The sequence below is a fragment of the Rhinopithecus roxellana genome, chromosome 2 (genome assembly GCF_007565055.1).
Source record: "Rhinopithecus roxellana isolate Shanxi Qingling chromosome 2, ASM756505v1, whole genome shotgun sequence".
Classification (NCBI taxonomy): domain Eukaryota; kingdom Metazoa; phylum Chordata; class Mammalia; order Primates; family Cercopithecidae; genus Rhinopithecus; species Rhinopithecus roxellana.
In genome coordinates, this window is record NC_044550.1 from 86,343,291 (window position 1) to 86,355,879 (window position 12,589).

At 33.2% G+C, this 12,589-nt stretch overlaps 1 protein-coding gene across 1 annotated transcript in view; it reads right to left on the reverse strand.

Annotated features, from left to right (window-relative positions):
* Positions 1–12,589, reverse strand: part of IQCM (IQ motif containing M) — a 412,916-nt gene that overhangs the window by 75,893 nt on the left and 324,434 nt on the right. Inside the window, 1 exon segment of the mRNA XM_030921391.1 lies at positions 11,157–11,318. Within this exon segment, the coding sequence (XP_030777251.1) occupies positions 11,157–11,318 (162 nt within the window).

Below are 12,589 nucleotides of genomic sequence, written 5' to 3' on the forward strand. Positions count from 1 at the left end.
ACATGTGTGTGCGTACATGTGTGTGCATGAAGGGGGTGGAATATGGACCTAATGAGACCCTGAATTTGAATCCTCAAAGCAGTTAAAATTAAGGACATGATCACGAACAAGCCACTTAGCCTCTGGGCCCTCAGATCCTCAATTCAAATATTCTAATACCTCCTAACTGGTTCTCTGTAAACATCTAAAGGAAGTTGGCATAATATCTCACTCAAGGCTTAAATATTCTATAGTTATAAATAGTTTTATAAAATCATGGAAGAAACTATGACAAAATAATAAAAAGTGGTTATATTAGAGAGTAAGTGCTTGGTTTGCAATTTTACAAATTTTTTGCAATCCACTTTATATTAAATTTATATATAAAAATATTGGTGCATAGGACATTATAGTTGATTACCGTATAATAAAATAGTGTTTAATGCTAGTAAACAAATGCATTATTTTTAATTATTATTATTTTAGAAGGGATGGTTATGCCAACTTGGAATGTCTCTGTATTAGTCAATTTTTACACTACATAAAGAACTTCCTTGAGGCTGGGTGATTTATAAAGGAAAGAGGTTTAATTGACTCAGTTCCACATGGCTGGGGAGGCCTCAGGAAACTTACAACTGGTGGAAGGGGAAGCAGGCACCTTCTTCACAAGGCAGCAGGAGAGTAAAGAGCAGGGGAAACAGCCACTTATAAAGCCATCAGATCTGGTGAGTACTCACACACTATCATGAGAACAGCATGGGGGAAACCGCCCTTATGATCCAATGGCCTCCGTCCCTGGACAAGTAGGGATTACAGGTTCCTCCCACAACACTTGGGGGTTACAATTCGAGATGAGATTTGGGTGGGGACAAAGAGCAAAACTGTATCAGTCTCAGTTGAGGGGACTCTTTCTGTGAGCTTTGAATAATGTTAAAGAAGCTCTTACTGTTCTCCAAAGATGTTGGCAGCCTCCATGCTCCTCTCTCTTGCAAAGGGTTTTCTTTACCTTTCCTCTCAACATTGCTTAGCAGAACAGTGGAGCACTCACTATGTGCTTGTTTTACCTCACTCATCACCTTCTATCTTTTATTGTAGTTAATTATTTAAATGTATCTTTTACCCAGTCTAAACCAATACATGAGAGGGAAGATGTAATCCTCCTCATGTCTAACGTAGGGTATTGAACACAGACAATAAATATTTGTGGAGTGACTGAATAATGCTTTTATCTCACCTTGGATTTTTGCCTCTCAATGGTAAATTTATATTTTATTTATTAAATAACAAATGTAAATGTTAAAGAACTGCCATACTACATTACAGCCATATGTTATAGCAATCTTTGAATGAACCCAGAGAGAGCAAATAAAGTAATTTCAATATATAAATGATAAAAATATATCTATCCTTAATATGAAAACATAGCTTAGCTGCTATAGTAATCCTTCATGTACACATTAAACAATTTATGCACAAATACCTACTATGGGCTGAGAATTACAGTGGGGAATAAGGATAATTAAGTAGAATGTTTCTCAAAAGCTTATAGAACTATCAGAGATTTCTCAAATAAATATATATTTCACATGTATTTTAAAATGTAAAATTATTTTTAAATAGTTTTGAAATATGACGTAATAAAATGGGCTCATTTCTCCTTTTCATTGAAAGGTTATATTTTACTTTGATATAAACATATTCTTTTTATTATAGTTTAACAGCAAAATCAAAACAAATAAGATAAATGTATATCTACCAACAAAGAACAATATAAAAATAGATAAAGCTTAATTTTAAATTGAGGAATATGGCATAACATGTAAGTTTAGAATAATATTTTTAAGTCTTAATCTTTTATTATATTAAAAAATAAATGTGCATCAAAATGTGTGGAATATGCAGAAAAATTAGAAAATTCTGTTATATTAAAACAGTAAATAAAGTCCACTGGATTCACAAAATGTGGATATTAAAGTTTGTATATTCTTAACTCATTTTATGTAACTATATGAGTATATTATACATGACATACTAGTTTGTAATCTTTTTTCATTAAAATGTATTTTTCATATTTCCTGTAAATATTCAATAACATAATTGTAATGGTCACATGGAATTCCATCTTCTTTATGAATCATAATTTATTTAACTATTCCCCTATTGCTGGATATTTGCATTGTTTCAACATTTCTTTTCACTACAGTGCTGTAATTACCATCCTTGTAAATAAATCCATATGCATTATTTTCTTATGATTATTATACACACCTCAGTAAATTCTAAAATAATATACTGATTATAGTTTGATAGCTTCTTGATGACTCAATATCATCTCCATCAAAACAAAGCATATTTCTTTCAGTTTAATGTGGAAATGTTTGCTCTAGAGTTAGAATGAAATCCTGATTGTACCATTCAGTAGCTCCATGACTTCAAGCAAGTTACTCAGCCTCTTAGGAAATAATATCTCCCTCTATAAAATGAGCTTGATAATAGCTTCTATCATATAGATTATGAAGATAACATGAGAAATATACATAAAATGTATAGCTCTGAGTCTTTTAAGTGTATAAAGTGAATAAACATTAACTTTACATTAATTACATAATTTTGTCATCATAGCAATTATATCCATCAGGGATTTCCAGAGGAAAGATCCAATAGGCTATATAGAGATATACATAAAGAAACTTGACTATGAAGGACTAACTCATGCCATTGCAAAGACCAAGAAGTCCCACAGTCTGCCATCTGTACCCTAGTGTCCCAGAGAAGCTGATGGTCCAAACCCTAAGGTCTGAAAACTAGGTGAGCCAATGGTATAAGTCCCAGGCTGAGTCCATAGGACTAGGATCTTGGGGGTTGATGGTGTAAGTTCTGGTTCAAGTCCAAAAGTCCAAGAACCCGGAGCACTGATGTCCAAGACAGGAGAAGATGGATGTCCTAGTTCAAGTAGATACAAGAAATTTGCCCCTCCTCCACCTTTTTTTTCTATTTAAATCCTCAGCAGATTAGATGATGACCACCTGTATCAGAGGGAAATCTTCTTTACCTAGCCTACTGATTTAAATGCTAACCTCATCCAGAAACACCTTCACGCAGAAATAACATTACCAGCCATCTGGCATCCATAAGCCCAGTCAAGTTGACACACAAAATTAACCTTCACAACAATTACAGTAGATACAAGGAACTGTGAAGCTGTCCAACCCTGTTTACCCCTTGCTCAAAAAACTCAAATCATAATTGATTTCAGTTTCAAAATATTATATAGATTTATTTTATAACTATTAAATATTACTTCAATATTTCTCTATGTGTATATTTTATACTGCCAGATGTACTCATTCTCTTTTCCTAGGCATTATACTTAATTGCTTTCATTATATCAACTAACATGCAATCTCTATTGTTTTACTTTATGCCCTGTTTCTTGACATTACATTTCCCCACACTCCTAAGAATATTCTAAGAGTTCTACAGCCATGGTAACAAGTTAAAACTAGAACTTGTTTTGAACCTATTTAATCCATTATATTTCTATAATCATGGTGATAAGAAACTCTCAGAATCGGTTTTAAATATCAGCCAGTGACAACTAAACTTAGTAAACACACTTCTGAAAGCCAACCAGTCAGTGAGACTTCCTGCTTTTCAAAGTTGACCACTGAACAAAAGTCTTATTCTAGTAACACATTTCTGAAAGCCAATCAGCAACTCAGTCTTTCCTGTGTAACCACACTCAGCAAACAGTGTCATTTTACTTCCACTGCTAAAAGCCACTAATCACTGACCTATATGCTTTCTATATTAGTTATCTACTGCTGTGTAACAAATTGCCCCATGCCGGGCGCTGTGGCTCACGCCTGTAATCCCAGCACTTTGGGAGGCCGAGGCAGGCGGATCACAAGGTCAGGAGATCGAGACCATCCTGGCTAACACGGTGAAACCCTGTCTCTACTAAAAACACAAAAAATTAGCCGGGCGTGGTGGTGGACGCCTGTAGTCCCAGCTGCTGGGGAGGCTGAGGCAGGAGAATGGCGTGAACCTGGGAGCGGAACTTGCAGTGAGCGGAGATCACGCCACTGCACTCCAGCCTGGGTAGCAGAGCCAGACTCTGTCTCAAAAAAAAAAAAACAAAAACAAAACAAACAAACAAACAAAAAAACAAATCGCCCCAAAACTAGAAGCATAAGACAACAAAAATTTATCTCACACCATTTCTGAGAGTTAGGAATCTGGGTAGCTTTACTAGGTGGTTCAGGCTCAGGGTCTCTCATGAGACTGCCTTCAAGCTCTCACTAGAGCTGCAGTCATCTGAAGGATTGACTGGAGGCTCCATTTCCACATTGTATTACTCACATAGAACTCAGTGCCTAATTTGTGTAGGCAGAAGGTCTCAGTTCATCACCGTATACACCTCTCTAAGAGCTGCTGCAGTATCCTCGTGACATGGCACCTAGCTTTCCTCAGAGCAACTTACCCAAGGGAGATCAAGGAAGAAGCCAGACTCTCTTTTATGATCTGGACTCAGAAGTGAAGTACCTGCTATATTCTATTGGTAACACCTGATACACTATGAGAGGAAAATACACACAAGCATGAACCAAGAACCACATCCTTGGAGCCATCTTAGAGACTGGCTACCACTCTTCCTGAAAACCCTATATAAGATCAACGGCCTGCTTTGCTCAGAGATCATGCTTAACCAGTATAATGCCCCATTATTTATGGGTTTTATTTCAGATATTGAGTGTTAGTGTCATCCTTTTTTAATTTCTAGATGTTCTTCCTAGATTTTTTGAAGTTTCTCATTTGGAAGCATTCCATTTGACCCAGGAACCAACAACAGTGCTCACTGCGCCTACTTCAACCAAAACTCTGATAGTGCTTTGTATCTGCTAGAATGTGAACACTTCTATGGCAGGTATTAAGCCTAAGTAGTTTCTCAATCTTTATTGCCAAGTATATAGTAGACACTCAGTTAATATTTGTTACATAAATAGATGCAGAAATCATAATGAAATATTAATCTTTCAAATTTTACCTCACAAAGTTAAGCAATATTGAGTGGTGGATTGTTGTAAATGTACAACTCATATTTTCTTTATTAATAGACCTGGTGCCATCTTAATATTTTCTTACTCAAATGTTTCCAACATGATTGGGCTTGGTGAAGCTGGGTTCGGGAGGTAGGAGACACATCTCTGATTTTATCATTGAAGTTTAAGGAAAAATGGAATTCACATAGAACACAACCATTTCATTAAATGAGAAATACCTAATTCATCACCCTAATACATTTTTTATAACTTAAACTTAGTCAAAAACTTTAGCCAGATACAATATTGCAATCATTTCTATCTTACTGTTGGATGATTCATGTAAGTATAGCAAGTGTTGAAAGTTTGAACCAACTAAACCATGCAAACATAAAATATTTCTTCAATCAACAATTACAATTACCATGAAAACACATTCATATCCATTTGCCACTACCAAAGAAAATCAAAAGGACATTAGAGAACATGACATTGGAGGCTGATGGCAGTGTATAGTAGATAAAATAAGGGATGAATGGGGATATACCCAAACAACTTTTCAAGTCCTATTTGGTATAAAATATATTTTTCAGTGACTATATTATTCTTCTCGAGCAAGCAGATACTCTATAGGCAAAGCATGACATTGACCTAAACATAGTGCATTTAAACTTACCCAAATTAGAATAGGCCATTTCCTATACTTGAGCAGATATAAATGATATAAAATATATAGAGCTCCTTTCAAATGAGAATGTAAGTTTTTTACAGTAATTAATCCTACAGAACACCTCAAAGAATAGGCTCAAAATTAAGCTTAGTTTTTGACAAGAGTAATAAATGTCTATATTCTAAATAAGCAAAGGAAAACCAGGACAAGTCAGAATAGTAAATTTAAGAAGGCAAAATAAATTATACACACATCAAATAGTTATACGAAAATATGACAAAAAGTTAGATTAAAAAATACGGGCAGAAATCCAAGTAAATGCTGGGGTGTGTATTTTTAAAAGTCTTTAAAAAGTGCAAAAATATAAGCAGAACTAGTAGTAGCTAAGATTATATTCACAATAAGTCAAACATGTATTGGATTATCATGTTGTATTCTGAGCTTCATCCCTTAAAATAAATGAGAAAATTGGAAAAATGTTCAGAGAGAAGTGCCAAAAGGGATCAAGGATTAGAAGGAGGGATTCTGAAGAATACATTAAATAGCCCATTTTAGAAAATAGAGAGTCATAATAATCTATGCATAACCTTTATTTTGTTGTTAGTGAATAAGTTTCAACTGGAATAAAGGATATATAAGAAAGTCTTATGTTACAAAGTAGAAAATTCTTAAAGAAGATCACCAAAAATCAGCCTTAACTGTCAAAGATGATTATCTAATTGCTGGAATCTTTAAAGCTAAGATAGATTCTAATTTAGCAAATGTATATCAAGTCTTGACTAAAGGCAGTGAAGCAAACTAAATTACATAAAAAATACCTTGTACTTTCTTAATGGGAAAAAAAACAGTAATTAGGCCAAGAAATCAGGTTCCAGTATTAATCATGTAATTTAAATAACCATGTATTCTAAGGGTAAGTAAAATGTATTATATGAAGTGCTGGAAACGATATGTAAAAGAAGTAGTAGAACTATAGGTCATTGATATTACTCAGCATCTGAACTAATGAGAAACTTGACAGTAATACAATAATACGATTTCAGTTAAAATGGACCATTGGTTTAGGAAAGTGATTTGATCATTCATTTGTATTCCCTACATGATTTTCTTGAAAGATAATAGCTAATCCACCCCTTCAAGGTATCTCCATTAGAATTCCAAGAATTATAGGCCTAAAATGCTCCTTAATATAATCTACAGCTTCAAGGTTAAAAATTTGCCAAAGTCACAAAAGCTTAACAAAGGAGAGAAACAAGTTGAGCATATTTGTGACAGTCCAGAGGGTTGGGGAGCTTGAGGACAGACAGTGCTTAAAAAAAGACAACCGAAGATATGTTAAAAGACTAACTTTCCAAAATAGCCTTCCTAAAACTAAGTGTGACAAGCCATATATTCCTATTAAGCAAGTTGAAATTACGACTTACGCAGCATTCCAGTTACAATCAAGCCACTATTCTAGGAAATATGGGATATAAAAATATGGTTGTACCAGGTATTTTTAGAGAATGTATGGTCCTCATACTAGGTACTTTGTTAGCAACCCATACCATTTATGGAATATTCGTAACTCTATTTAATCATTGGTTCTTGCTGTTGATAGATCTCTGAATTTACAGAGTAAAATCAATAAACAGGAGTACCTACATTGTAGAGTATTAATGTTGTAACACATAATAAATTCCCAAAGCTATCTTCCCTAAAATGTTTATAGTTAAGGAGTTACTCAGTTTTAGGAAGCACTTCTGTAATAGACTAATCTTTTTCAAGGCAAATGTTGCAAATCTCTTGTCAGTCAATTCAATAACAAAGTAATTCAAAAAGATTCAAGGCTCTGGTCACTTACCCATAGAAAAAGAAAAAAATCAGCAAAAAGCTTGGAAGACAGAGTTTGAAAATAACAACATAATGCTACTTGCATATTTCCTTTTAATTTGTTTTAACAAAGTGTTTGCAAATAGACTGTAAACAACAAACACAAATAGGTATAGGTCACCTTCTGATAATTTCAAGTGGAAAATTGCAGAGAAAATAAATAGCAGTCAGGTTCTTAATTCATTTTATTAAACCCAAAACTTTCAACTTAAGTTACTCTTTTTCATAATTTTCTTTCCTTTTCTTTCTCTCTTCTTCCTCTAGGCTATTACAGAACTGAGCCCTTAAATATGCCTTTGTATGCACCAGTCCAATGATATTGCACTGAATTTGTGACTCTCTTTAAATAACTTTTAAAATGCAAGTTTTAAAGCTTCAAGAGAAAACATCTTTTAAAAATACTACCAAAATAAAAACTTCCCTACCTTGGTTCTTTAATATTTATGTTTTTAACTTGCTTTTTATAGATTTATTGAGGCATAAAATATATACAATAAACTGCATAAAGTGTAATATTCAATAACTTTTTACTTTGTACATCCATGAAATGGTAACTGCAATCAAAATGATAAACATTTCCATCACTCTTAAATTTTTTAACCCATCACCTCTCACTTCTACTTTCAATCCCCATTCCCAGGTAGCCACAGATTTGTTTCTACTCAGTTTGCATTTTCTAGTATTTTACATAAATGGAATCATATAGTATGTACCCTTTATTGTCTGGCCTCTTTCACTCGCATACTTATTTTGAGATTCAGCCATGTTGTTATGTGTATCAAAGGTATCCAGGTTTTTTCTTTTATATTGCTAAGTATTCTATATGGATATATCACAATATGTTTATCCATCCATCTGTAGGTAGTTATTTGAGTTGTTTCTATTAGTTTGAGTGTTTTATAAAAATGTTTTATGAATATTCATATACAAGTTTTTGAATAGACATATATTTTCTCTTCTTTGGGATAAATATGTAGAAGTGTAATGCCTGGTTGTATGGCAGATGTATGTTTAACTTTTTTTAAAAATTGGCCAGGTGCAGTAGCTCATGCTTGTAATCCCAGCACTTTAGGAGGCTGAGGTAGGCAGATCACTTGAGGTCAGGAGTTCAAGACCAGCCTTGCCAACATGATAAAACCCCATCTCTACTAAAAAAAAAAAAAAAAAAAAATATATATATATATATATATATATGAATTAGCTAGTTGTGGTGGTGGGCACCTGTAATCCCAGCTTCTTGGGAGGTTGAGACACAAGAATCACTTGAACCTGGGAGAGAGAGGTTGCAGTGAGCCAAGATTGTGCCACTGCACTCCAGTCTGGGCTACAAAGTGAGACTCTCTCTAAAAAAAAAAAAGAAAGAAAAGAAAAGAAAAGAAAGGAAAAAAAAAAAAGAAAAGAAAAGAAAAGAAAAATAAAATAGATAAATAAATGCCAAAATATTTTGCAAAGTGTATTTACCATTTTATATTTGTAGTAGCATGATATTAGTGTTCTGGTTGCTGCACATCCCTGCTGACACTCGATATAACCAGTCTTCTTAACTTTAGCCATTTTCGTAGATGTATAGTGATATCTCACTGTGGTTTAATTCACATTTCCCTATGGCTAATGATAGTACACATCTTCTTATGAACTTTTTGGCCATTTATATAAATGATTCTCTTTTAATTTTGTGTTTATTTTAAAACATTTTACTTATAGTAAACTTCATTCCTTTTGGTGTACGATTCTATGGGTTTTGATTTATTTAAAATCATGTCATCACTATCATAATCAAGATACAGAACGGTTCCATCACCCTGAAAACTCCCTCATGCTGCCTCTTTGTAGTAAAACACTACCATCAAATTTAAACCCTGGCAATCACAGGCCTGACCTTTGTTACTATAGGTTTGCTTTTTCCAAAGTGCCACTTAAATGGAATCATACCATAGCCCTGGATTCTGGCTTCCTTCACTTAATATGATACATCTGAAATTCATCCATGTTGTATGTATCAGTAGTTCACTCCTCTATTTTTACTGCTGAACCAAATTTTTATGGATGAACCAAATTTTGTTTATTCACTCACCAGTTGAAGAACAGTTGTGTTGTTTCCAGCTTTTGGCAACTTTGAATAATGCTGATTATATACATATATGTGTGTGCGTGTGTATGTATGCGTATATATATGTATGTATACACACATATGTTACATATATAATATATTGTATATATTTCTTATTTATATATTATAAATATGTGTGTTTTGTGTAAATAAATGCTTTCTTTTATATAGAATGGCTAGGCTTTATGATTAGAATATATTTCACTTATGAGAAAGTATCAAAATATTTTCAAAATGGCTGTATTATTTTGCATTTCCACCAGTAATGTGTGAGTGTTTGAGGTGTTGAGGTGTCCCACCTCCTCGTTTGGTATCATTAGATTAAAAAAATTATTTTAGCCTTTCTAATAAGTGAGTAGTAGTATTTCACTGTAGTTTAAATTTGCATTTCCCTGATGACTAATGATGTTGATCATCTTTTCATGTGCTCATTTGCTATCTATATATCTTTTTTCACTATTTGGTTTTGCAAAACTGCAAAGTTAATTTATAGAAAAATAGTCTTTTCAACAAATATTGTTGGAAAGTTTGTGATATCAAAGTATTAAAAAAAGAACTTCAATTTATATCTTGAACCACATACAAAAATTAACCCCAAATCAACCACACACTGAAATATAAACCTAAAACTATAAAATTTATAGAAGAAAACCTTGTTGCTACAATCCAGGCCAACACTTCCTGGATATGGCAGCAAAAGCATGCAATAAAGAAACACAGTAGTAAATTGTACTTTATCAAAATTGAAAACTTCTGCCCTTCCGGAGATACTATTAAAAGACAGAAAAGACAAACCACAGACTGGAAGAAAATATTCACGAAGCATATAAAGGTTAACTTATCTGTATTCAGAATATGTAAAGGATTATCAAAACTTAATAAATAATAATATGAAAATGATAAAAAGTTTTGAATAGACACTTCAACAAAGATATACAAATAATAAATACATGAAAAGATGCCAAATAACATTGTTTACTAGAGAAATGCAAATTTAAACCACAAAGAGCTACCAACATACATCTATTAGATTGGCTAAAATTAGAAAGGCTGATTGTACCAAGTGTTGATACAGCTGTGGAATAAATGCAACTCTCATATCTCTGCAGTGGCTGGGTAATATGAAATGTTATAATGACTGGAAAGCAGGTTAGCCAAGACAAATGCAAGCACATGTCTAAACACCGTCCTGAACATGAATGTTCATAGCAGCTTTACTTGTAGTAATGCAAAAGTGAAAACAACCCAAATTTCCATCAACTAGTGAGTAGACAGGCACAATATAGTTCCACTATTCTAGTGGAGGTACCAAAGCACAAAACAGTCCCTTTTTAAATTGCAGGCATAGTATCTAAGAAGGAAAGAGAACATTCTATAGGATCTATGTATCATCCCACATCATCTATGTGATGAATATAGTTATATATAATATTACAAGGTATCACTTCTTCTTTACAATAAAAAATAAGGCTTAATATCTTACCTATATATTTATAACCTTCTTCCCCATTTACTATGGGTCTCAACCAAGTTGACTTGAGTAGTGTACTGTCAGGCACATGTGCACCTTCAGGAGGATAGAGTGTAAATAACATTTCAATGGCTTTGGACTTTTTGATTAGTTCAGAATATTTTTCTTTGCCATCTATAAAGAAAAGAGAAAATATATAAAATTTGAGACATTTTACAGAGTGTCATACTTGCTTCTTTTAAGGGATGCAAATTAAAAACTATTTAACAATTTGGATACAACAGGTCACACTGAAAACATGTTTTTTTTCAGTCAAAGTTACTTTCCCAAAAATCTTCTTGTTCAGTTAATTCCAAAAACTAAAGAGTAAGGGCTTTACTAATATCATCTTAAACCACTATCAGCTTGAAGCAGTATTGTTAAAGCTGTGACAAAAATTAAGATACCCAATGAACAGCATTCACATTATACATTCTATAGTATAACCATAGATTCTTACTTTTAATTTCTGTTAAACAATGGAATCAGATTAATCTGACAAAATGTTGAGTAAATATAGAGTTCCATATATTGGAACTACTAAAGGAATTAATATTCCTAGGTGAAGGTTTTTAAGAAAATATAAAATGCATATTGCTGTGACTGAATTATTTTTATCTGGCAAACATTTGTATAGCACATATTATGTGCAAAGAATTATTCCTAGTGCTTTAAAATATTAACATATTTAATTTTCATAACATACCTATAAGGTAAGTCCTATTATTATTTCCTTTTACATGTAGAAATTGAGATCCAGAGAAGTTAAATAACTTGCCTAAATTTCACAGTCTATAAATGATGCAAGTAGGCTTCAGACACCTAAGGAAGCTCTTATTTGCAAATGAATCTTTGTCAACTGAACATGGCCTGTATTAACTAGTAGCTGAGAAAACTGGAATTAAACAATAATTTAAATTACATAGTGAAAAATATCTGGTATGCCCATCGGACCTCCAGTTTGTAATTCTAGTTTTTGTTTGATAAGCCAGGGTCCTAAAATTCAACAAAGCAGTCTCCTGAGGACTTAAAGTGACTCTGCCTAGAAACATTTTAAAGAAAAAGAAAGACACTAATGTAAATCTCCACTTATAACCTGATGACATATATTTCCTTCCTTTCCTCTTAGTCTTCTTTATTTTGTTACATGTCATATTTTTTGATAAAGTGAATATAAGGCCATATGACATGATTTGATGGTGAACAGTGTACTAGGTATCCATCTATTGCCTCACAAATCCAAATCCATCCTTCACTGTCCTGCTTGTGAGGTTAGAACGCTTCTTCCTTGCAATACGGTATGATTTTAAGTATAAAACAAATTGGGCAATGGAGAGAACTAGACAATGAATGGGTTCTTTCTGGATCTGGTGGGTCTCTCAGCAGGCTCCTGCAACTTCTCTGGC